At 35.1% G+C, this 27,328-nt stretch overlaps 1 protein-coding gene and 3 long non-coding RNA genes across 6 annotated transcripts in view; 2 read left to right on the top strand and 2 right to left on the bottom strand.

Annotated features, from left to right (window-relative positions):
- The window catches only part of LOC112126829, a 121,352-nt gene that overhangs the window by 18,258 nt on the left and 75,766 nt on the right, over positions 1 to 27,328 (top strand). The window lies entirely within an intron of this gene.
- On the top strand, positions 9,959 to 11,485 carry LOC106663566. The gene is made up of 2 exons (XR_001340050.2): positions 9,959 to 10,361; positions 10,427 to 11,485. It is a non-coding gene; the product is annotated as an uncharacterized LOC106663566 (long non-coding RNA).
- LOC106663565 lies at positions 17,874 to 22,581 on the bottom strand. Of its 3 annotated transcripts, XR_001340049.2 has the most exons (4): positions 22,541 to 22,581; positions 22,202 to 22,461; positions 20,569 to 20,692; positions 17,874 to 18,235 (listed from the first exon to the last, which is right to left on the bottom strand). It is a non-coding gene; the product is annotated as an uncharacterized LOC106663565 (long non-coding RNA). The 3 variants fall into 3 exon arrangements; XR_001340047.2 differs by lacking the exons at positions 22,202 to 22,461; positions 22,541 to 22,581 and adding an exon at positions 20,950 to 21,040; XR_001340048.2 differs by lacking the exons at positions 22,202 to 22,461; positions 22,541 to 22,581 and adding an exon at positions 20,857 to 20,871.
- The window catches only part of LOC106663563, a 3,722-nt gene continuing 2,119 nt past the window's right edge, over positions 25,726 to 27,328 (bottom strand). The window contains exon 2 of the mRNA XM_014388483.2: positions 25,726 to 26,806. Coding sequence (XP_014243969.2) covers positions 26,496 to 26,806 — 311 coding nt within the window. The 3' untranslated portion in view covers positions 25,726 to 26,495. The remainder of the gene's footprint in view (positions 26,807 to 27,328) is intronic.

The following is a 27,328-nucleotide window of genomic DNA, read 5'->3' as shown; positions in this document are numbered from 1 at the left end:
TTTTTGACTGGGGCTTCCGACATCTAGATCATTTACACACTAAATCTGTACTCTATTTACCCTTTCAAACACTACATTCATACAAATAAATACATTCATACACATAAATACATCCATACAATATACTCATTCCGTTTGGTCGGTGGAGTACTTGATATCCCTCCACCGACCTATACTCAAACTGATCTAGATTGGGGTCGATGGAGTAGTTTTATAAATATTCCGCCATCGACCCCGAACACACACTCATACGCTCTCAACGTTCGAGGGGCGATGATGACGTTATGTTTCACCCTCACCCCTCGCCATTCACGCTAATAAATACATGCACTCAGACAAAACATATAGACAACACATAAGACATATTATATACAATAAAAAACCCAATTTCCCCTAAAAAGCGGAACAGGGGACTCTGAAACTCGCTACCGTGTTCGAGAACTCTTCTTAAGTTCGGCGGCATGCCTACACGCTCTCTGTATGGAGCCAAGGCATGACAAGCCTCTATTATGTGGGACATATCGAGCAGCCTTTCTCTGCCTAAGGTTTAGACTTATTCACATAGTTTATGAGAATTGGCTGCTTCTGCTCACATAACATAACGAAACGAAACAAATTTTAGAATATTTAACCATTATATATCAAAACTCCATGCTTCACTATGACTTAAAGGTTTATTTTATCTACTATTGGGTTGGTGCAAAATTAATGCAAGTTTTGAAAATTTGTTTTATTCTCGCAGGTTTTTGTCACGTGAACAAAGCTAAATACTCAAATATAGTTTATGGATTATAATAAATACTTTTAATTGTTATCTTTTATATAAAATATTTTAGTTTATATTGCGTTTTATAAGAATGAGGACCAGCGAAATTAAATATGTTCAAAATAGATTTTCGTCAAACCATCGTTTAAATTCGTCGTATTCGTACGAATTTAATCTTGAGCGATGTACGGCCCAAACCGCGCATAACATAGCGAATGCATGGTGCAGCGATGGTTTCGGAGATGTCGATCTCGATGACAGGGAAGGTCGCTGCAGTCCTTCCGTTGTGGACGACGACCAACTCAAAACATCGATTGAAGAAAATTCATGTAAGACAACACGCGATATTGCGGAATAGGTTAGTGTTCGCCAACTGGAGCAAATTGGTAATGTAAAGAAGGCCGAAAAGTACTGCAGGAACTAATCGAAGCCCCAAAAAATCGACGATCTGAAATTTGCACATTTCTTCTGATGCGCCACCAAGATGATCAATTTCTTGATCGAATCATCTCGTGAGATGAGAAATGGATTCTGTTTGATAACAGGAGGCGTACATGTCAGTGGTTGGGCAAGGATGAAGCGCCAAATAATTCCCGTAACCAAATCTACACCAAAAAAAGGTTATGGTGACTGCCTGGGTTTTTCACTATCATTTCATGAATTATGGTGAAACTATCAAAGCAGAGGAATAATGCCAAGAAATTGACAAAATGCAACGTCTTTGTGCAGCACTTGTAAACCGTAATGGGCTGATTCTTCTCCATGATAATGCCAGGCCACATGTCGCAATGACAACCCTCAGGTGACTTAAGGACTTAGGATATGAAACCTTACATCATTCTTCATACTCGCCCGACATCTCGCTTACTGACCTTCGCGTTTTAGTTATTTTGATCACTTCTTGAGGTGTACAATTTTTAGAGCACATGGTAAAACCGAAAAGTCTTCTAAGTTTATTTTGAGTCGAAATAAAGGTTTTTATATCAGCGGAATAAAAATGCTTATTAAACATTGGCAAAGATCTAAAGATTGTGATGAAAAATTTGCGAATAAATTTGCTTTATTTTATTATAAAAATAGTTTTGACTGCCCTTTCAAAACCTGCATTATTTTTGCACCAGCCCAATATATTTGATATGTTCACTTTGACCTTACTCCTGTGGTTACTCATGTAATATTAAAAAAATTAAAACTACCCAACTTTTATAATACTTGACTATGGTACATTTGGAACTCAATTTTTCTGTTTTAATGAATGTGTAAATAATGATTCTCCTTACAAAGTTCGAGCAATCACAATCGGAGGAGGACGTACAACGGGTCTACACTGAATTGCGCCTAAAGTGAATTGAATTGAACATTATCTACTGTATTTGTAAAATTAGCAAATAATTTATTGTTCTAAAGAAAATGAATTGAAAGGCAGTATAAAACATTAATCACATGAATTCACTAGTTTTCGAGGTCCGCTTGACCAATTAATATCTTTCAATTAATTAAGGTTTTTAGTTGAGATAATAAAGTCAGTGCCACGGGCGAGATTCGAACCCACGACCTTCGGCTAGATACGCCGCTGCTCTACCACTTGAGCTATCATGACCTCGAACCACTCGCACTTTGTTATCTCAACTAAAAACCTTAATTAATTGAAAGATATTAATTGGTCAAGCGGACCACGAAAACTTCTGAATTTAATAAGTTAAATGAAGTTCGCGAAAGCTGTCCGTGGCCATTTCATTTATTGCCGAGAGATTACACGATATTTGAAAAATGGCAAAAAGGAGGGAAAATTCAAAAGGTGGGGGTTGAGATGGGAAGTTAGTGTCCGAACGGATCGAAGTCACGTTACTCAAGTGGCAGAGCAGCGGCCTATCTAGCCGAAGGTCGTGGGTTCGAATCCCGATCGTGGCACTGACTTTTATCTCAACTAAAATCCTTAATTAATTAATCATATGTTTTACTTTAAATAGAAACGATTTATTTGAAATAATGACCAATGGAAAACTAGTGGCTATCGGGGTTGTAAAGTATTACCCTTCTTCACGAGTACATTTGGTCCTGTCAGAACCGGCTGTCACCATTCAGTTCAACCACCATCCAAACTGCAAGCTTCATGAAAATCCACACGTTCGATAATTTCCTCCTAGCAGGCTATCTTGAAACTGATCGGGTATGTTGAGCAAATATCCAAAGGGGCTTCAAGCGAGGTTAAGGCCCCCGTTTATTTACACCCCGCCGACCCAGTTCCACCCTTATTACTATGAATACTTTCCGGCTCTGTTCGGGATCAACCCATACGATGCTGAACCATTCAGAAGAGAGCCGTCGCCCCAGAAAGATACTGACGAAGAGGGAAGCAATAATAATAAACAACAAACCGAAGCAAATCAGCAAGGAACGCCTCGACAACGCCTTCCAGAGGATGTACAACAGTTCGACCCGGTAGACGATTCATCGAGTCAGGCATCAAAACCCTTCATTACAAAAAAGAAAATTATCGTCCTCGGCATCTGCTTATTAATCGTCTCGATCATCTTGTTAGGAGTGGTAGTGACAATTAAATTTACCAGCAAGGCACAAACCGAGACTTTGAGCATGGAAACCGAGTGTGACGAATCAAAACCGCAAGAATTAGTAAAAGTAATGCAACTACATGGATGATATGAAATGTCAAAAATCATATGTTTACATTTGGAAATATCTTTTAATTTTTAGCTGCTTTTAAAATATACAATTAATACCATGTTGTTCAAAGTACGAATATACAAAAGATTTAGATAAATAAGTTACTGAAGACATGGGAAGTTTAAAACACCGTTTTAAAAAGAACGATTGCTAAAGCAATAACACGATGAATGGAAAATCCGTTTGACTGAAAGCAGTACATTTAATTATTAAAGAAAAAAATAGTTTTCTTGTCTACGGAGGCTGGGTCTAGAAGGGGAAAGGCCATATTACCAGGTTGGCATAGGTCATTCTAAAAGGGGTGAGACCACGCAGTTGCCTGTTGTATGTAGAAATTGTCACAGTGGAGCACGTAAGAAAAGACAATAAAGCTGTCGATTGACCTTGCGGCACGGGACCAATATTTTAAATTGCTAATAGATTTTTGTATTGGGTTGTCCGGAAAATAATGCAGGATTTTAAGTTTTCATTAAAAAAAATCTATATAAAATATTCTGTTTACGTTTACAGGATTACTCATTTGTATGAATGTCAACACTTATTAATCCTCTTCCAAATGATATTGTTTGTTTACCTCTGTAGCATTCCGCTACTTGGAAATAATTCAGTCATCCTTATAATGTCAAAGCGAGAATTTCGTACGATTTTCTTTTACGAGTTTAAACTCGGCCGAAGCGGAGCCCAAACGGCTAGAAACATTAACCAAGTCTGGGGCGAGGGTTGTGTTAATGAGTGCACTGTGCAAAGGTGGTTTAAAAAATTTCGGGAGGGAGATTTCAGCCTTGAAGATGAAGAAGGTCGTGGAAGGCCTTCCTCTCTTAATGATGATGTTCTGCGATCAGTGGTGGAAGAAAACCCCAAAACAACTGTTCGAGAACTTGCAGAGCAACTCAAAGTCAGTAAAACGACCGTCGCTGACCACCTCAAGGCGATTGGAAAAGTGAAAAAACTCGAAAATTGGGTTCCACACTCATTAAACGATCGCCAAAAAATCAGCGCTTTGATGTTTGTGCATCACTTCTTTGTCGAAACAAAAATGACCCATTTCTGGCCAGAATTGTTACATGTGACGAAAAGTGGATTCTCTACGATAACACTAGACGTTCTGGACAGTGGCTCGACAAAGGAGAAGCTCCAAAGCCCCCAACTCATCAAAAAAAGGTAATGGTTACGGTATGGTGGGCTTCATTTGGTTTAATACACTACAGCTTCTTAAATCCTGGCGAAACCATCAATGCTGAATCATACTGTAACCAAATTAATACCATGCATCAGAAATTGGCAGTAATGAAGCCCTCTTTGGTCAATCGGAAAGGGCCCATTTTGTTGCATGACAACGCTCGACCACATGTGTCACGTGTAACGTCACAAAAATTATTGGAGCTTGGCTATGAAACTTTGCCTCACCCACCCTACTCTCCGGACCTCTCGCCTACTGACTACCATTTTTTTAGACACCTGGACCACTACTTACAACACATAATATTCAAAAATCAAACGGAACTGGAAAATGCATTTATTGACTTTATCAATTCTAAAAATTCTGAATTCTACTCAGACGGAATTAATAAGTTACCAACACGTTGGGAGAAATGTATTGAGAGTATGGGAAATTATTTTGATTAAAGAACATTGCTTTAAAGTAACTAGTTTCTTTTTTTTTGTTTAATACCAAAATCCTGCATTATTTTCCGGACAACCCAATACCTTTATGTAAAATGTCTTATTTACTTAAACGAATGTATTTATTAGCGGAAATGGAAGAGCTTTTCCCAAATTACCCCGAGGAATTTGGAGTAGTGTGGGATAGTGTAAATGAATTGTATTTGTAGTGTGAATATAATTTATTAGCGTGAATACAGGGTCTTATCTCGAATTACCCTGAGGAATATCGAGTACTCTGGGGTAGTGTTAGTTGGTAATGCTAACCAGACTATCATGTTGTTTCTTTTACTATATTTATTCGTGTCATTTCATCCACAATTGACTAAGCTATTAGGTGCAGAGAGACTAGCAGTAGGAAAAAGAAAATTGATAACCTTCCTCACTGGTTTGATCATAACTTTGCTGAGGGAACGGGAAAAGAAATTAATATGATTAATTCGCGAAAAAGCCAAGGAAAGAAAAGGAAAAAAGCTTCCGATTACCAATGCAGTTTGCCGGCCCTTAAAAAAATAAATAAAATTTATGAGTTAAACTGACATATTGAAATGTAAATCTTATTGTACCAGTGGGTTTATAAGAATGTAAACATTTATTTATTATATAATATTATTTTAAAATTAATGGTTGGTCTAATAAGACCAGTTTTAATAATAATAATAATTTAAAAAAAAAAACTGACATGAACAATTTTGTAGAATTTTGGTAATCAAAAATCTACAAGGAAAACAAAACGGTACCAAAATACGACGAAAACCAAAAAATGGTTCAAATTTAAGAAGCAACCCGCATGGTCAATCGTACAATTAATTTTATAAAAAGTCTCTTCCAGCTACGAAACAACAAGATGATGCTGGCAGATTAACATTTATGCTAAATGCATTGTAAAATTATGAATGGAACTTGGCAGAATAATTGCAAAGTAACCAGTATTGTAAGAAATTTGTGTGTCATAGCGAACTGCGAGTTAACAGTTCATTGCTAATTTGCTGTGTTTGATATTATCAAAAACAACTTTCATTGATATCTTAAATTAATAAAACATAGGAATTGAATTGATCAAAGTAGGTCTTTTATTTGCCTGTAAAACTTTGCAATAAATTTGCTAATATGGACTGCAAATTGTTTTGATGTGGGAGCAGCTCCTTGAAAACATATCTACATGATTACTACTGAAATAGCAAAACAGAGTAACAGTACTTAGAAGATCAATCTTCAAAATTGGGTTTATCCACAAAACTGCACAATGGTTTTTATTAACAAGAGATTTTCTTTGATGTGAGAAGTTGCCAAAAATGTTAATAAAGACCGACGCTCAGGTTTTATCCAAAATTTTTCGAAATAAGTTAAAACACATGGGCTTAAAAATTAATATTTTGTTTGTGAATTGATTAACGTACAAATAAAAATATTAAATTCACTAGTTTTCGTGGTCCGCTTGACCAATTAATATATTTCAATTAATTAAGGTTTTTAGTTGAGATAAAAAAATCAGTGTCACCAGCGGGATTCGAACCCACGATCTTCGGCTAGATACGCCGCTACTCTACCACTTGAGCTATCGTGACCTCTGATCCTCTGGGACAGTAACTTCCCTCAACCGCACCTTTTGAATTTTTCCTCCTTTTTGCCATTTTTCAAATGTCATGTAATCTATTCGATTCTCGATGACAAATGAACAATAAAAATATTGATGGAACTGTGCAGATGAACTTCAAAATTAATTCCTGATTTATCATTGAAACCTGTTTCAAATTGTTACTGCGCATCCGTTGGTGTGGGTGAGGTAGGCCGTCCACTGGAGCCGTGTTGCACGGCCGAATAGGGCCGAATGATCCAAGAGCGAAGAAATGAATGAGCACGCGTCCATTAGAACCATTTCGTTCGGTCGTGTTGGGCCGTGTACGGCCGAAGCTCTTTCCGATCCAAATAAAGTTGGATTTTCCAGTCCTATTCGGCGGAATGGTTACTTCGACTTCAACTGTCAACCACGTGACATCAAACGCTCACCGTTGTTTAACGCCGTTCTTTGCTTTTTGCTTAACTTTCCGTTTCGTTTTCATTTCGATGGATTGCGAAAAATTGATAAGTGCAGTTAAGCAGGCTCTTGGGACATGCGTGATCCACTCTATCATCGGAGAGAAGTCCAGCGTAAGCTGTGGTCAAGGATAGCTTTAGAAATGGAACTTCCAATATTTTTGTTTATTTCTTTCATTCCATTTGTATGTAAACTAAGAATTTTCGAGCAGCAACAAATCTTCTACATCCATCTGGGCTGTGTCATGAACTGACGAAAATCGGCTACAGAGGAACGACGGCGTTCGGCTATATTGCCGGTCGTCCGTTTGGTCAAATAGTTCGGCTATTGAACGGCCGTCGTAGTTCGGTTCCAATGGACGAGCAGCCCAAAAGTATGTTGTTGGACGGGAGACTCATTAAAAACATATTTATTTGATATCTCTTACTCTTAATTAAAATTGTGAATTTTTTCTTCCCCCAAGAAAGTCCATCCTTTACATAATGTAGCCTGCTGACTAATCATTAAAATATTTTTCTCTCCACAATGGCCGTACATTCCCTAGTCTCATCTTACTGTTCTTAGGTTTTTGCTGAAGAGTCCCTGTCTATTAGACGGACGATCCAAACTACCCCCTAACAATAAAAGACTAATATACAACAGACTAGTCAAATCGACATGGAATTATTGCATTAAGCTCAGCCAAAGCATCCCACTCCTTTCAAATCCAATCGTTCCAATTTAAAAACCTCTGTGTTATTTCAAATGCTCTTATTTAATCCTCCACGATTTACGTGTCTCACGATTGTGATACCACAAATTCCACTCCTCACTCACCGGTCTTCCCGGTCTCTTAGCCCAGCCTTCGGCCATACTTCCTCAAAATCCTCATCCTATTGATCTCATGTTAAGTGATAACGAGTAACCAATGTGGGCTTAGTTATACTTACATCGAAAAGTCACTATTACGTAAGATTATACAAGTCAAGTACATTTCTAAATTAACTACTCATTTGTTTAATATAGTTAATTCTATAGGGCAAATTTTAAATAAAACTAAAAAAAGAGAATATAGCGGACCGATGGTAACGGTTTGGCCTGATTTACCGGCAAAATTTTCGAACTGCTTTAGTCACAAACGATTTTACCCGCAAAAATATGTCATAATTGTCCGAGGTAGTTGAAGATGCTAATTAATTTCAGTTTATTGTAGTCATTAAACGTTTTGTGAAATTTCTCCATGATCTGCAGGGAGATAAATTTGTAGACGTTACCTACCATTATGCGCATAGCGAGTATAGACCACGGTAAAGAGGCTCCACCGCAACCACTTTTCAAGGCGATCTGCTAGCCACAGAATCATGTATACATGAAATAAATAATAAACATATCAAGGGTGCAACAATAATCGTACTTTCAGTTAGCCAGGCAGGTCAAAAGGTTCACCAGGAACTGTCTGAATAGTTAAAAAAAAATTCGGATCTGCAAATAGCCTAAGGTGCCAACCAGGTCATGAGGGAATGAGAAAGCATATTTGCTAAAAATGAAGCCTAGAAATAACTCAAAGGCCCAAATTCATATTGTGGTATAATCTATAACCATATTAAAAGACGTCGAATCTTGTGTGACTAAAGAAAACAAATACTGGCAACGTAAACCAGGCATGAAGAAGCAAAAAGACTACTCACTTTTTCCAATTGGAAAAGAGGAAATCTTTCGCCAGCAAATAATTAAAAACTAACTTGTATTCACAGGACCTGCTCAAGTAACAATCACCTTGAACAATCAGACTCATCAAATGTCTGAGACAGAGATAACTGATCAAATTCAGTACAACTGCCCTGCAATTGGTAGGAAAAGGTGTTGGGACCTGGTAAAACTGCTCTTGAACAGACCTTGGTACCATTCCCCAAAGAAGAGTTCTTTACTCCATTAAATAACCAAAAATCTTGCAAGGAATCCATTAGAAAAAACGGCAATCTAAGTGCGAAAGGGAGAAATCCCTACGCCTCAATGGGGGGAACAATTTCTTTATCAGAAACACTAGTTATTAAAATAAGAAAAATATACATATTTCACCAGAAAGAAGAGACTATACATAATTGGTCGAAATGATGAATGGTGGTGTTAGTTTTTAGTTCAATCCTTTTAAAAAGGATATGTAATTACAACAGAAAACATTATCTTCAGAAAACATGACAACAGAACATGACCTACAGTAATCTTTTTTTTTTTTTTTTTAAAATAATTTAAAGGCTGAAACCTTATTGGTCATTAAGCCTTGAGTCTGTGCAAGTTAACGGCGCAGCCCGGCCCCCTCAGAGCGAGGCCCCCGCAGACCCCGGCGCAGTGGCAGCCCCAGGCCTAGAAAGAACGGAACCCCACGGATCTCTCGCAACTGATGCTTTTAGTCTTAATATTGCGCGCAGGACTTTATCGAGGAGGGGTCGGTGTCTAGTCACCATCGACACCTCCTCTAAGCTCGTTGGAGATTCCTTGACCTCAGAGTCCGGGGAGGCACCCCTCAATCCAGCCCAAGACCGACCAGCACCCGTGGCCCCGCACGGGCGTCGCCAGAAGTCAGCCGCACCCCACCGCAAACATGGGGAACCAGCAAAGGAAACAAGAGTTGAGGGGATGGGATATCAGATTTTATCAATTAGTTGGATGTCTGTTAAGAAGTTAAAAATTTTGTTTATTGATGTTGAGTTGTTGCTTAGTATGGATTGGAGGTCTTTGGGAATCTGATGGAGGGTTCTTTTAGAGGTGTATAAAGGACAATCTATTAGGATGTGGGATATTGTGATGGTAGTTTTACAGATATAGGTTTAGGAGTTCTTTCAAGGAGGAATCTATGGGTGAGTCGGGAGTGGCCAATTCGAAGCCGGGTTAGGAGGGTTTCTTCTTTTCGGGAGGGTCTGGAAGAGGATTCCCATTTCTTTACATCTTTCTTTATTGCGAGGAGCTTGTTTCCTGTGCAGGCACCCCATTCACACTTCCATGCCCCCCAGATGAGCCGCCTAATCTTTAATAATATAGTTAACCCAATTTTGCAATTCAACATATGTTTTCAGTAGACAAAAATCACTTTTCAAATTGTTTTGATCACATCCGTCAGGAAGGCAAGCAGAATTGGGAGAAAAGTTCTACGCAAATGAGTAGTTTAATAGTAGAAAAATAAACTACTAGACTAGCGGAAGGTTTGGATGGAAAGTGACTTCCAGACATTTAGTAAACAAAATTTTTTTTCTCAAATTTTTTATGAATGGACTAATATGTTATGTTTATATGTTCAGACGCAGTTCCTTCACCATCCATTTAAGAAAACCAACTTAATGAACACATTTGTCACGCTTGAATGTTTATTCGTAGCCTGATTATGGTTTCTTCGTCGGGGCTTCGGTTGTTGTAGCATTATCGCATGTAAACCAGTTTAACTCGTATATTACCTTTAAGGACGCACCGGTTGAAATGAAGAACACAACAGAAACTATGATAATTATGACGCATATTTGGCGTCTGCTGAGAAACGGTACTACCACTTCTTCGGCGACAGGTGCCACCGCCGTCTCCTCTGGTACATATTTAGATCCGTCGTACACCATTTTCCAAGGGTAATGGGTGTAATAACCGTGTAACCCGTACGGATAGGCACCGGGGGCTTGGAAGCCACTGGGCATATTAGGCGTTTCGGGGATCATTATTGGCACTGGTACACTTGGAACTTAAAAATTGTCATATGTATTGAAGAGCGAAAAACAAATAACTAATGATTCCACAAGCCATCGGATATAGGATATGTTTACGGTTATTTTGTCATCGTCGTCGCCTGCCCAGCTTCGTTTCTACACTTTAACCAGTTGTAATTCCATAGGATGAAAATGGCGGAAAAAAATCCTGCGAGCATTGCGATGAAAGCAAGGGTGAATATGATTAGCGCAATTCGTAAAGCATTGGACTTAGCATACATTTCTTGGACTTCGTCATCGTCTGGCGATGGCTCTCGTGCGATCACTGGAATCTCTTGTCTCAGTGGGATGTTTCGGTTCCACAACCTCCCCCATGGATACTTGGCGAGATTTTTCCATTCGTATTCAGTAAAATAACCGTACGGTCCGTAAGGATAGAGCCCGGGCAAATAATGATTAGTCGGACTTAACGGATGGGACATTGCGTCAAATTTGCATTTATTTCTAAATATTTATACAAAAAACAAAACAAAATTACATATGTCAAGATTCGAATGATCGTTTCCGGCCTTGTTTCAGGGAGAACTCAAGGCGTATAAAGCTACAACTCCGATTATTACGATTATAGCAATCAGGACAATAATAATAATAATATATTTCTTTGAACTTTTTTTTTGTTTATTACCGCCTTCGCTCTGTTCATCATTGTCTTCGCTTCCCGAAAAAAAATTCAGCGGTTGTGACTCTTCTTGGGATTCTTTACCGGGCTTCGAATCGGGAGCATTGGGATTATTTGCCCCTTGCGGTTTTGGCTTGTTTGGTACACCGCATCCGAAAAGCCATTGGTAATAGTTATAATATCCATAATAGGGTGGAAAAGGGTAAATCAATTGCCTGCCGTACATTTGAAATTTACTTTAAAAGTGTACGGTCAGTAAAAAATACACGAAGAAGACAATGTTAGTTTCAAGATTTTCTCCGTTATTTTACTCCCCATCTGAGAGGCCACGTGTAACGAAAACTTATAAATACAAATTGTACATTTTTTTTTCCAATTTCTTCATTGATATTTTATATATTTTAAGCCAGATCATGCAGTCTCTTTGTGAAAACACACGAAAACTTATTTCAAAAAATGTATACTCCAACAGTCTTACAATATTCTTCTTTTTATGTAAGGTCTTGGTAGAAATGAAAAAGTTCACGAGCGGGATTTGAACCCACGACCTTCGCCTCAATACGCCGCTGCTCTAACCATTTGAGCTACCGTGACATCGATCCACTCAGATACCAACTCCCCATTTCAACCTACAACCTTTCGAAATTTCCGATGTAGTATCTGAGTGGATCGAATTCACGATAGCTCGAGTGGTTAGAGCTGCGGCGTATTGAGCCGAAGGCCGTGGGTTCGAATCCCGCTCGTGAACTAACTTTTTATTTCAACCAAGACCTTACATAGAAAGAATAATTAATTGAAAGAAGTAATCTGGTCAATCAGACCACTAAACATAATGGATTCTTACAATAGTTTCGGTTTTAAATATCAGAATTTAAATTTTTATAAAAACCTCCCAACTACCGTAACTCAGCACATCAGAAACCTCGCATCCCGACAAATTCCCTCGAACCCTCATCACCTACTGAAGAGAATGGCCGCGAGATCGCCTAGGAAGTGATGGTCAAGAAAGTGAAAGTGATAATGACACAAATATCTATTAAACAGACAATATTTTATTAACATTGGAGTAATACCAATGGGTATTTTCTCCACTCTTGTTTTTAATTTTGTGTATATTACCTAGCTCATTGTTACATGTTACCTATTTGAAGATAGTAACGCACTACAAATTATAAAACAAAAACAAAAACAAATTAGAATGAAAGAAACATGTGTCCATTAGTACATTTATTGTGAGTTTTTAAATAGATGTCTCATAAGAGTAAGTAGAATCCTGTGTGTAAGAAATAACTTCTTTCCTAATCACCCTAGTACCTCTTTTTGAGAATATCTTCTTTGGCCTCGTGTTGACATTGGTCGAGAAAGGACGAAAGGATGTTTACCCAGGAAGTAGTTTATCCATACCCGCCCTATTACGGATCTTACAACGTCAACCAATGGCTTTTCGGTTGCAACCGAAACCAGATTCTTCACCGGGACAACGAATATCTAATGTGGTTGGCCCAAGCGACAGGAAGGGATATCAGCATCTTGGAAGAAGATGACATAATTTTCGATGACAAATTACTGGAGAGGATGCATCATATCGAACAGGAAAAGCAGTCATTGTGGATCACGTGTTGTTTGCTCTGTTGCGTTTGTTGGTTGGTAGTATTGCTAGTTTCTCTCTATATGGCATGGCACTTCGGAGTAATTTCATTCGGAAGAAACTCAACGGCCATCGCACCGAAGAAAGGCAAATAAAACCCACCACTGTAATGAAATAACACAAACACATCTGTTCTAAAATCCAACTTTTAACTCACTTCAGTGAAAACTGACAAATTATTTTTTAAACATACTGCATAAATTTACAATCTCATAAGTAATACACAAATATATGCACGATTAATACATTTTATCTTTTATAATTTTTTGTTTACTCTGCCATCTCTCAAAGTTCAGTTCATTTAATAGGAAGCAATCAAACATTTTTTTAAAGTTAATTCATTTACGTTTTAGTGGTCAATTGACCAAGTTACTTCATTCAATTAATTATTCTTTTTATATAAGGTCTTGGTTGAGATAAAAAAAGCCAGTGTCACGAGCGGGATTCGAACCCACGACATACGCCGCTGTTCTACCACTTGAGCTATCGTGACTTCGATCCTCTCGGACATCAACTCTCCATCTCAACCTATTAAATTCGAACGGTTGTAGGTTGGGATGGAGAGTCGGTGCCCGAGAGGATCGAAGTCACGATAGCTCAAGTGGTAGAGCAGCGGCGTATGTCGTGGGTTCGAATCCCGCTCGTGACACTGACTTTTTTATCTCAACCGAGACCTTACGTAAAAAGAATAATTGATTTTCTAAAAGTTTAAACAAACGTTACCGTAATAGTTGACGATCATTGTGGCAAAGGTACAGGTGGTAAGATAAAAGACTAATGTCTAAATTTAGAAATAATACAAACTGAAAATCCTTACCAATCAATTAATTAAGGTTTTAAGTTGAGATAAAATAGTCAGTGTCACGAGCGGGATTCGAACCCACAACATACGCCGCTGCTCTACCACTTGAGCTATCGCGACTTCGATCCTCTCGGGCACCAACTCTCCATCCCAACCTACAACCGTTCGAATTTAATACGTTGAGATCGAGAGTTGACTTTTTTATCTCAACTTAAAACCTTAATTAATTGAATGTTATTAATTGGCCAAGCGGACCACGAAAAATAATGAATTCTTACCAATATTTTGTCCATGTCTGGTTGATTGTGAAGGTTTTGAATATTCGTGTGATTTTTCGTTACTGGGTTATGTAGCGTTAGGCCTAGTTTGTCAACCATTTCCGTAGTATTCCATTTAAGATAATTTCCCGAACGTCAGAGGCTAGTGCGGACAATTGGAAAGCGTATTTCTCAGGGGAAGTTCTTAAAGGATTTAATGCAAATGGTTTGTGAGCACTGGAGGAAATTTGGATTGTTATGGGTTTTTCGTTCAGGGAGTTTTCAGAAGTGACCTATTTTCGTGGCATGCTGGGCTTCCTTAATATTTTTCTAACAACTCTCCATGCCATGGGAAATAGTTCTGGGTTATTTTTTCGTTATATTTTTCTAAAATTTGCAGTAAGAATAAAAGCGTGCGAAAAATCTTACTGATTCCTCGTTTCCTTTCCTCCTGCATATGTAGTTCCTCGTACATATGTAATTTTTGGTTTTTATACGCATATAATTTGTATATAAATTTTGTTCTAAGAATTGTAAATAAAATTATATTCTATTTGACAATAAATCCGGCAATTCTATATGTATTTAACTTAATAAATTCAACTGATTTGAGTATCACGTCAATTTTACTTGTGGTTAATTAATTTTAAACTAGTTTATAAATAAATAAAAAATGTAATAAAAAATGATTATCTGGAGATCGTGAGATGCGGTCTGATGTGACGTAGATTTTAGAAAAACAATTTCTTTATCGTGCCAACGTTTCGATCTTTATTGAGATCATCTTCAGAGCCTGGGATTTATAAACATTGTTTAAGTTTTACAAATACATGCAGGATGTGAATTTTTTTTAAATTTATACAGTGCTAGAAAATTTTAGATTAAAAATAATCAAATCTAGAATCTAAAATTTTCTAGCATTGTATAAATTTAAATTTTTTTTCACATCCTACATGTATTTGTAAGACTTTAACAATGTTTATAAATCCCAGGCCCTGAAGATGATCTCAATAAAGATCGAAACGTTGGGACGATAAAGAAAATGTTTTTCTAAAACCTACCTCACACCAGACCGCATCTCACGGCCTCCAAATAATCATCAAGTAACGGTCACTAAACACCACACATAATAAAAATAAAATAAAATAATAATAAAATATAAGAAATAAAACAGCACGCGTAGTGTAAAAGTTAAACAGGAAATGTTCAACTGGGAACTGACATGTTCACCCGTTTCAAGTCATGTTTCAACTTGAAATGAATTATCATCATTTGATCAGAAGTCTCAACTTGAATGAAAAAGTATAGCTGGTTCAATCTTGACTTCAAATTGATCAATTCTGTGGAACCAATGATACTGACGACAGATTTCATTGAACAAAAATTGAACAACAAAAGTCGAACCGAGAGAATCTTTAATCGAATGGTCTGGATTGATTCAATAATACAATCATTTAGTTGTTAGTTAAACTAATCTGCCTAAGACTCTTAACCAATAACAACTACGTTTATTATATCTGGTCAGGCAGACAAATTATTATTTAATTTTTTTCCAATAGTTTACCTGCATAAAGTGAATTGTTAAGGTAAAATGTTTAAAAAAGTATGAAATTCATTTGCTGGGAAATGACCAATACGGCCAACATGGAGGGGAGGATTGACAACATAAACACCACAATCGTTATTATAGAATTTTTTATTTTGGATTTAACATTTCAAACACACACCCCATTTCACACACTATAAATAGATATTTAATTGTAATAAAAATAAAATAGTCTAAAATATTTCATTCCACGGGATAAGTTGAGAAATAACCTGAATACATGATTCTATGAAACTATTTTCTATAATTGCCAGTGTTCAGAATTACGAAGAATCTTAAGATAACACAAAGTGATCTTTGCCAAAATTAAAAAATTTAAATAGTAATTCGTATGGAAAAAAGTTAAATCATTTATAATTGTAGTATAATTAAGAGATACATTCAGTTATTTTAAGAATACTTGTCATAATTTTAAATTGTCAGATTAGATAATCAACCTGTATTAATAATATGTAAAATTTTAACATATTTATATAAAATTATGTTATCCCATAAAAAATTTGGAAGAGATTATGTAGAACTATACTTATGTATATAAAACATAAAAAATAATATAAACCTTTTACCATATCCATTTTAGTTTTTCTAATATAATTTTTTAAACATTTTTTTAAAGAATAAAACATAATAATATTATTTTAAAATTTCAAGCACACACCCCATTTTGCACAACGTGAATATATTTAATTTCAATAAAATAAAGTAGCCTACAATATTTCATTCCATAAGTTGAGAGATAACATGATTCTATGAAACGAGTACATGTAATTTCTATAAGATAATTGCCAGTGTTCAGAATTACGAACAATCTTAAGATAACAATTTGATCTTTGCCAAAATTAAAAATTGAAATAGCAATTCGTATGGAAAAAAGTTAAATCATTCATAATTGTAGTATAATTCAGTGATACATTCTGGTAATTTAAAAATACTACAACTAGGCTAGTTGTCATAGTTTTAAATTGTCAGATTAAAAACTCAACCTGTATTAATAATTTGTAAAATTTTAACATAATGGGAATTTATATAAAATTATGTTATCTCATAAAAAATTTGGAAGAGAATATGTAGAACTATACTTATGTATATAAAACATAAAAAATAATATAATTTATAATATAAACCTTTTACCATATCCATTTTAGTTTTTCTAATATAATTTTTGAAACATTTGTTTAAAGAATAAAACATAATAATATTATTTTAAAATTCCAAGCACACACCCCATTTCACACATCGATAATATGTTTAATTTCAATAAAAATAAAATAGTCTACAATATTTCATTCTACGAGATAGGTTGAGAGAAAACATGATTATATGAGTTGTGTTTATGTATGTTCTATAAGATAATTGCCAGTGTTCAGAATTACGAACAATCTTATGATAATATGAATTGAGCTTTCCCCAGTGTAAATTTTAAATAGCAATTCGTACTGAAAAAAGTTAAAAACGTTCATAACTGAAGGATGACTCATTATTGTTACATTTAGTTATTTTGAAAACAAAACAATGCTTGTTTCATAGTTTCAAATTATCCGCAATAAAATCATTATGTTACAGTAATTGTTAAATTTCAACATAATGGACGTTTATTAAAAATTTGTGATTACATAAAAAATTTAGAATAACATATGTAGAACTATTAATTATATAAAATTAAAAAAAAATATAATTTATAATATAAACCTTTTACCATATTCATGTTTTAAAATATAATTTTTTAAAGAATAAAACTCCTTTTCACCACATATAATTTATATATATAAATGATATATGGCAAATATATATATATTTCAATTCAGTTAATTATACATTTGAACTATTGTATTATTGCTTTGTGCGTTTATTTATTTTTTTTTGTATGTAAAGTTAATGCTGTTATTTTTGAGTGATTTTTTAAAATAAATCATGAATAAAATTCAAATTTTTTATCTATTAAAAGATCAATGCTAATGCAACAATATACAATAATATTATATATTGATTGAACGGTATAAAAATTGTGATATAAAAGCATTGAAATATATAAATTCTTTTTTTCAAGCCTTTTGTAAAAATAAAATTTAAAATAAAACCCTTATCCCGATACATTGTACCTTAAGATTAATTTTCATCTTTAGCGCGCCGTGTAAAAAAGTTAACAAGACTGCAGAATAAGATGAATAGTATGACCGCGATCACAAACCAAGCAAGGACCTTTTTTCGAAATTTGCGAAGTAATTTTTCCTCCGGAGACTCACCGGAATAAAATACACGCGATGAAAATGTAGGTGGAGGCGATGGAGGAGTAGGGACGAAACTGCTAGGTGTAAACTGCGGAGGATCAATTATGGCGTAAACCTTTGCTTGTCTGTATGGATCCACTGGTATTTTCGTCACTTTCAGAGACGATTCTCCTTGTTGGTCATTGACGTAGGACATCTGAAACAAAATCGTCGTTATAACCGGTTAATAACTAATCAAACACAATAACAATTGGTCAAAATAATTGATAAAAGTAATAAAACTTTTTATATTCATATAAAAAAAAAAAAAAAAACGGACAGCGAAGAATTTTATGTACTGATTTCCGCAGTATATTCATTGCCCTTATGACTTACATAATACAACATACTAAGAAAATTACTAACGAATTATGGATTTTCTTTCCATTCTCAATCCTGATCTCTTTATTTCTAATTATTAATTTTTAAGGCCGGAACAATACGCATCCTGCCCAAAAGTTCTTAGTTTTTTTGTTATTAAAATTCCTATTTAAAGATTTTAAAGGGTGCTTAAAACAAATCCTAATTTAAAAAAATTGTATGTTATATTTTACTGGAAGCGTTTTTGTTTTCATTTTTATAACGTTTTATATGTCTAAACTCACTTAATACGACCCTACTTATTATTTTCTTGTCTTACGTTTAAAAAAAAAGTAATAAAAACGTATATATTTATTTCTAATTATTAATTTTTAAGACCGGAACACAACGCATCCTGCCCAAAAGTTCTTAGTTTTTTTGTTATTAAAATTCCTATTTAAAGATTTTAAAGGGTGCTTAAAACAAATCCTAATTTAAAAAAATTGTATGTTCTATTTTACTGGAAGCGTTTTTGTTTTCATTTTTATAACGTTTTATATGTCTAAACTCACTTAATACGATCCTACTTATTATTTTCTTGTCTTACGTTAAAAAAAGAATAAAAACATATATATTTATTTCTAATTATTAATTTTTATGACCGGAACACTACGCATCCTGCTAAAAAGTTTTTAGTTATTAAAATTCCTATTTAAGGATTTTAAAGGGTGCACACCACACACACACACACACACACACACACACACACACACACACACACACACACACACACGCAGGCACGCACGCACGCACGCACACACATCCCTGAGATACATGGAAAACAAAAGCAGAAATCTACATATTATTTTTAAACAGTCAAACACGTATGTAATATTTTTAACCTTTTATCGTAAAAAAAGTTCAATTAATAGCGGCGATTCTATGGATGTGTGCAGTGTTGGTTGCAAATGTAATTATTTAAGTAATTAAAAGAAAATAAGGAGGAAAATTGAATTTGAAAACACAAACTATTCTTTATTTTTGAAACATTCATTGAAAAAAATTATTTCATATTATTAAATCCTAAAGCTATCGTGACTTCGATTCACTCGGACACCAACTTCCCATCTCAACCTACCTTTCCAATTTTCCCTCCTTTTTGGCATTTTTCAAATGTCGTGTCATTCATTTAATCATGTATCATTTCATATTTTTCTATTGAACAAAATTCCAAATGATTGAAATAATAATTGCCAAAATAAGTAGATACTTAATTATAATTAACGTTTTATTGCTGTAATGTAAAAAAGAACTAAATCACAATCAGTTTATTATATATTATAAATAATTTGTATCTTATACTTGTCACCAAAAAGCATTTTGGATTCAGACATGCCAAAATTGAGGTTTGGGCGGAGATAAATTTAATTTATATGTTTTATAAAGGTCATAAAACGATTATTTTCTAACTGCATAAAACCAATCAAATATTATTTAAAATGTAGATAATTTTGTGATTTATTGGTTTCAAAGTTTATCACGTTGTAATTCACAGTAATACTCCATAATTAAATTTAACTTAATTTAACAAAATTGAACGATTTTGAAAAGAAAATGTATAAAAAAAGTGGAGAGGGCATTTCAAAGGGCAATAATACATGTCCATACGGTGGTAAACACGAAAAGCATGCATACATTAATTAGAAAAAACGTTTTTAAAACGTAAATTATACGGGCTTTGTCAGTCCTGTTTAAATTTGCATGGCACGATTAACATGAGAAAACAGGTTTTTAAGGGTATTCTAATTTCTGTTATCATCATTGTCTTAAAAATGATGACGGTTTCATATTTTTTTGTAAATTTCTGAATTGAACTGAACCTATCCTTTTTATTACCTCGTTTATTTCGATGTAAGTTATTTTTATAAATCTATGCTATTTTTTAAAAAGTTGACATTTGGACGTTCAAAAATTGTTAAATCTAAAGAAGAACTTGATGTTATTTTAAAAGTAGAGCAGGAGAAAGAAGCCATATAAATTAGTAGATAGAACAAGTGATATAAAGGGTTCAAATATACCCATGTGATTTATTATTATTATTTTTCATGGCATTCAATGTCCATGTACATAATTAATTATTAACTAATTAGTTTAGTTGTTTTGTAATTTTTTCCGTTTAAATTAACTTACCTTTTTATTTGAATCGCACGCGTCAAGTCCTTACGTGAAGAATGAATGTATTTTTTTTCAAGGGTACGACCAAAGATATAATCCCACAAAATCTCTTCTGGAAATAAACATCCTAGGATAATACCTGAAAGAAAGAGATAAAATACAAACAAAAGTTCCAATCTATCTTTTCTGTAACAACTTGTTACAGTTGGTAACTATAAAATTCGATTATAATTATAATAAGTCAGAGTTGCGTTAATTGCTGGAACTTTTTATTCTTTAATTTATGATTAAAAAACATCTCACTAAGAATCGTTTAGTTTGGATTATCGATAAGAAAGACACAGATACAGTAAAAATAATGTATCAACTTTTGAACGTTATAATCAAAGTACTCACGAACAAAAAATCACATGTGCGTTTTAATCGCGGTTTAACCATACGTAAGGTTTGTAAAAGTAGATCACTCGGGATTAAGCCGACGACGTCAACGTGGGAGACCGGTTAATTATAAACACTCGCCATGAGGACTCGGTTTAATGAGAGGCACGCATGCTGTTTTATTTTGAAGATTTTTATCAATACGATTGCAGAAAGTAGAAATTAACAGTTTTAACAGGAGATATTTGACATCCGTACTTTTTCAAATATCAATCAAAGTTAATACCCTTTCACTCGTCTTAGGCCAAAGAAAAACACCGAATTTCCTTTGAATTTATATTCGGTTTAAATGAGACAGATATATAGCTGGATAGATACATAGGTAGATAGGTAGATAGAAAGATAGATAGAAGATAGACAGGTAGACAGATAGAGGAAGAGATAGGTAGAGAGAAAGAGAGAGAGAGAGCGAGAGAGAGAGAGAGAGAGAGAGAGAGAGAGAGAGAGAGAGAGAGAGGAGAGAGAGGAGAGAGAGACAGACAGAGAGAGAGAGAGAGAGAGAGAGAGAGAGAGAGAGAGAGAGAGAGAGAGGAGAGAGAGGAGAGAGAGACAGACAGAGAGAGTGTGTGTGTGTGTGAGAGAGAGAGAGAGAGAGAGAGAGAGGGAGACAGAGGCAGACAGACAGAGAGAGTGTGTGAGAGAGAGAGATTGTGGTTGTTTTCTAACAAATTATTATGTTTTTTTAGAAGTGTAGTCGACGAACATTTGCTTAAATGCTCAAATGTTAAACTTTAAAATCAGATTTTAATTTACGTCAAAAGAGGTATTACAATTGTTTTTATTATTTGGAGTCGTTATCGTTAGGTTAATGAAATCCAATTAACAAGCGCAATTATCTGAGAGTTGTGGTATCTGTTTGATCTCTGCAAATTGGATTTCTATGAAAACTTGCTATCCAATTAAACGAAAGGAATGGAGGCTGGGATTCCTCGTGACGCTTATGATGGTGAAAGGTTTGCCTCAATTCCGTTATTCTGGAATTGAGGGGAAAAATCTCCTTTTTTTAACCCTTTGAAGGGTTAAGAATTGGGGATCCAGCAATACATATAAATTCTCAATACTGAAATTGGCTTCTTCTGTGTGAATACGCAACTAATATCGGAAGTGGAGGCCAAAGAAGGCTTTACAGGGTCTGAAAAAATGGTTTGTTGCGTTTTTCCACTTTGACTTTTGTATTTAACGAAAATATAAACCATTACTAACTACATACCTTATCTTCGCGCTAAAAGGTAACTTGTTTCAGATTCAGATTTAACATTGCTCTCGTGAAAAGAGAAGTGGTTTTGTCTTCTGTTCTTAAATACACTTCATTTACTGAACCTGTCGTCAGGGATAGAAACAGGGCGAGTCAAGATGTTTAAATGATTACACCGGCAGAGGTACATGTTTCACTACATACTGGACGTATGTTATTTCTGATGTTGTTGTTGATATGATAATGTTTAAAATACTTTGCATAGTTGTCATTGCCTGTTTCAAAAAAGAAGAAAAATTGTTAGATAATTCCACTTGAGGGATATAAAGGGGGTAAAGCCAGGAACACACTTACCCGATGCTACGCCATGCGACGCTACCCGACGCCTTGCCACGTTTTGGTGGGGTGTGCACATCTACCCGACGCAAGTACACGTCGCGTACAGTCCACAGCGTTTATCACAATAATCCCGATCACAAATGCAACGCATCTTTTGTTCTTAATGCACTATTTTGAGCAAAACCTTGTAACAAATTGTTAGTTAAATTTTATGAGCACAACCATCTAATAAATTGTTTGTTAAACTTAATTGTTTTAAATAAAGTCACTTCTAACCATCTAATTAAACAATGTTTATAAAAACTTATGCATTTTTGATCTCGTTTAATTTGGTTTACATTAAAATAACATGTTGTAATTAATATAACGACAAAATTACATGTACTTAGTTTGAAATAAACTACAAAAAATATGAGTGACCTGTTCTGATGCTACCCGACATTAGAAAATGGTTAATTTTACGAGCCAAACTATGAAATAAATTGATAATTAAATTTTATGAGCAAAACTGTGTAATAAATTGTTCCAATTTTAGTATATGTACCGCCGAAGCGAGTACAATAAATTGTTAGTTAAATTCATTATATCAAAAAATCGTATTCCGGTGTTTTAATTAATTTTTAATCACAGTTAATTTGGTTTATATTATAATAAGTATGTTGCAATTAATATAACGACAATAATACATGCAGTTTGAATAAAAATATGAGCGTCCGATTCTTTCGTCGTCGACTGTACTCTATGCGCCCCTACGAAAATCTGGACAGTGGGGATCGCAGAGCGTCGGGTAGGTTAGCGTGGCATAGCATCGGATAGATGTGCACGGGGGTAATGCAACCTTATGGAAAATCGGAGTTTGGATTTCCGTCGGGTAGCATCGGATAGATGTGCACGGGGGTAATGCAACCTTATGGAAAATCGGAGTTTGGATTTGCGTCGGGTAGTATCGGCCATCGGGTAGCGTCGCATGGCGTAGAATCGGGTAATTGTGTTTCTGGCTTAAGGCCGGGCACGCTAACTACCAGGCTTGGGAGTTCTGTGTTAAATAGCTGCCCGAGACAAACATCGTTGGTTAATGTTCTTCTGTTGTTATTACGATCAGTTATCATTAACATCATTTAATTTGGATGTTTCTAAAGTCATTGTGATTTCTTGGATCTGAGTTAAAAAAGTCAGTGTCACGAGCGGGATTCGAACCCACGACCTTCGGCTATATACGCTGCTGCTCTACCACTTGAGCCATCCTGACTTCGATCAACTCGGACACCAACTCCCCATCTCAACCTACAACCTTTCGAATTTTACATCCTTTTTGCCATTTTTGAGGAGTTGGTGTCCGAGTGGATCGAAGCCACGATAGCTCAAGTGCGTATTTAGCAGAAGGTCGTGGGTTCAAATCCCGCTCGTGACACTGACTTTTTTATCTCAACCAATACGTATCTTAAAGATTAATTAATTGAAAATAATCGGACCACGAAACCTAATCGATTGTGTTAAACTAAACTTTACTTAAGTAGTGAAACTTTAGGATATAAGCAGGGAGTGATCGATAACCCGCTCTTTTTCGAAGAATATATTTAAGTGTAAAACAATTTCCATGGGTACATCTCAAATGGGATGATTTTTCTGCATACATTTTGTTGAAATTCGTAGTCGAGAATCAAAGGGGCGAATTTGTGCTGACTATATCTTGATGATCTTAACTTGCCATATCATTTGAGGTCCGATCTAGTCGATAATCAGCAAGTGGTTGTCAAGTAATTCATCATCGAACGTAAAAGATGAAGCCTACTCTATGTTTCTTAATGCCATCCTAACAATTTCAAATTAACTCTTTAACCCTTTAAGAATATGAACGGAATTTTGTTCACATATTATCTCAATATGACAAAAGTCAAAAATATTCAATTCGTTCAAATTCGCGTACTCTTATTTTCCATGTTTGTATAAAAGTAAAAATGGAAAATTTCCAAATAAACTTACATGAGGGCTAAGCCGTTAACTCCCAAGATGAGAAAAGTTGATTTCATCCGAACCCCTGTTTGGCACGAACACAGCCCGGTCCAAGCATCTTCACCTTGTTTTTCCACTCTGTTTAACTTTGGGAGATTAAAATTAAATTAAAGTTTGAAAGCGTCCAAAAGCCGCTCAGAGCAAAGCTCACCAATTTATAATGCAATTGCTTAAAAACTTATACATGACGCCTCACGTACTTTATTCTTGTTATAATGAAAACTGGGATATAAGCTTCCCGGAAATTGTTGAATGGTTGTTATTATAAAGGCGTTTCAATACGCTTCATACATTGTGTGTGTGTGTGTGTGTGTGTGTGTATGTGTCTTTTTATATTGATTAAAATTCTATTGTTCTAACTATGGACGGTCACTGCACGCACTTTTAGAGGCTTTGGTGGTGTAAAAACAATTTTTGTGTGTTGACCCCTTTCAGCAAATGTCCAATACTGTTCCGACCTATCCCTGTACTGGATCTCTGCAAATGCAGCCAGGATGCAGCCAATGGCAGAATCAGCTGGCCAACTCAACCTACAGTTAAATACCACTTGTAATATTATACCTCTTGTACATTTTTGCGATCTTTATGCCAATCGGAGAGATATAGGCTCTGGTGGAGGCAAGGACAGTCTCTGAACTGTAAGAACAGCTTTCATATTTATACATTTTGTTTATGCCTTCGTAGTAAACAGGCAAGATCATATATGAGCTACATCATACTACATGGTTTCTGATAAAATTCCCCAGTGAACTTAGACTGAACTTAATAATTTATTTATCAGCTGCCGACTTTTTTAGCATGCGTGCGTGCGTACTTACGTGAGTGTGTATATGTGTTCGTGAGTGAAGTGAATTAAATTAATTTGATAATTTATTGTCAAACAAACTTAAGAGACAAATATTAAGATTATATTAAAAAATATATATTTGCAAAAAAGCTTTCACGTTCAAACAGTAACTATTGAAGTTTTATATACAGACTTTTTTTTCATTATTTGTACGATAAAATCGAAATATAAGTAAATTAATTAATCCATTAAATAATTAACAAAAAGATTAACATATAACTAATTCTGTCCATAACAATTATTATGGCTAACTTTTGATTATTCCTAAATTTATTTTTAAAAACTACAACTCAAATCTTGTTATGTACGATACATAACGAATACATATTACCAAAATTTCTTTTTTTTTTACAGTTATAAACTAATTAACATACAGAATGTTTTAATTAGTGTAGGATGAAGCACCATTTTATATAAACATTATGACAATCATTTCATTACTCATGCAATCATCGAACAAAATTAAAAATAAATATTTCACTATAATCATTTTCACAAGTAAAAAACATCAGATTTACAAATTTAAACAGTTAAACAATATTTTAAATACAACATTTATATAGAACTCAGTTTAAATATATTTTTGGATAATTATTTTTGCATGATGACCATGAGATTAAATTTTTTTTTACGATGGTTCACAACAGCAGAGGTCATACAAACCCTCAGGGTGCCGGTGTTTTTGAAAAAAAGCCCATTTGTAAGTATGTCGGGTTCGAATGCAGGGCCGCTGGATTCGAACCCGGGACCTTTACCTTACAGTGATGAGCGCCGTGTCAAAGACTAAACCTTGCGGCCACCGACGCCCCTAAATTTCTTTATTGCATAATGAATTCGAAATGTTTACCCTATTTTTTCAAACTGTAAGGTAGTTTTTAAGTTCTAATGGAGTATGAGTTCTACCGAATTGAAAGAATTACATTGATTTTGAATTAATGTTTCTTTCAATGTATTTTTATCGTTACAGTGTATTTTATTTGTTTATAAATGAAAGTCTATTTATGTAACAACTTTCCAATTGTAATATAATAATTTCACAACAGGGATTTTTGTTTAAATTTTAAGTCTGTGAAAGACACACCGTTCTATATAAATAATCTTTATGTTGATTCAATCAAATTTCAATATGGATAAAATTAGTGTTAACATGACGGCTGTTACAATGACGATGATCACGCAGGCGATGTTTCTCTGCCTTCTCCTTTGCAGATTGTACTCTTGGTTAGGGGTGACGGTCGTTATGATGATGCTGGCCGGTTGGGGGTTGCCAGCCGGCGGGTAGATGGACGAGTATGGCGGTGGGGCGTCGGCGTTCCCCATTCCCGTCGTGTACACTTTCCCCACGCCCTGGATGGGGTATGGGACCATCGGGGGTAGTTGGATCAGGCCGGGTATCGACCTTTCGTTGTACAAGTGTGCCACTGAAGAGAAAAAGTTGTTGGTTAATACATATTATAATATGGTTGTGATAATAATTAATCCATACAATACTTTACATTATTACATAGTATATAATATATTAATATTCTCTTCGTAAATAGAAGAAGAAAAATAACTTTATTCTGGGACTGGTGTCCCCGAAGAATAATTTACATTAAATAAATAAATGAAGTTCCTTCTATGAAGTTAAAAGTAAAAAAAACATAGAAATCTTGGCACAATGTATACCAATAAGGCAGGACAGAAGAAAAAGTTACGAGAATATTAAACAAAAATAACAAATGTTAACGTGAGGTCTCTGCTTGGAGGGAGAGGAGGTGATTATACAGGCGGGATTTAAAGGAGGAAAAGGAGGCAGCGTGACGAATAGAAAGGGGAAGGGAGTTCCAGAGTTTAGGGGCAAGGTATGGGTTGTATGTTGCGGAAGGATAAGGTCGATTGGGGATGAGCGGGTCTTACGAGTGAGATGTGAGGAGTTGAATTGGAGGGATTGGATGATGTAA

This window comes from Cimex lectularius, unplaced genomic scaffold, assembly GCF_000648675.2.
Source record: "Cimex lectularius strain Harlan isolate CLEC.00 unplaced genomic scaffold, Clec_2.1 scaffold89, whole genome shotgun sequence".
NCBI classification, from domain to species: Eukaryota; Metazoa; Arthropoda; class Insecta; order Hemiptera; family Cimicidae; genus Cimex; species Cimex lectularius.
This window is presented reverse-complemented; position numbering and strand designations above follow the sequence as displayed.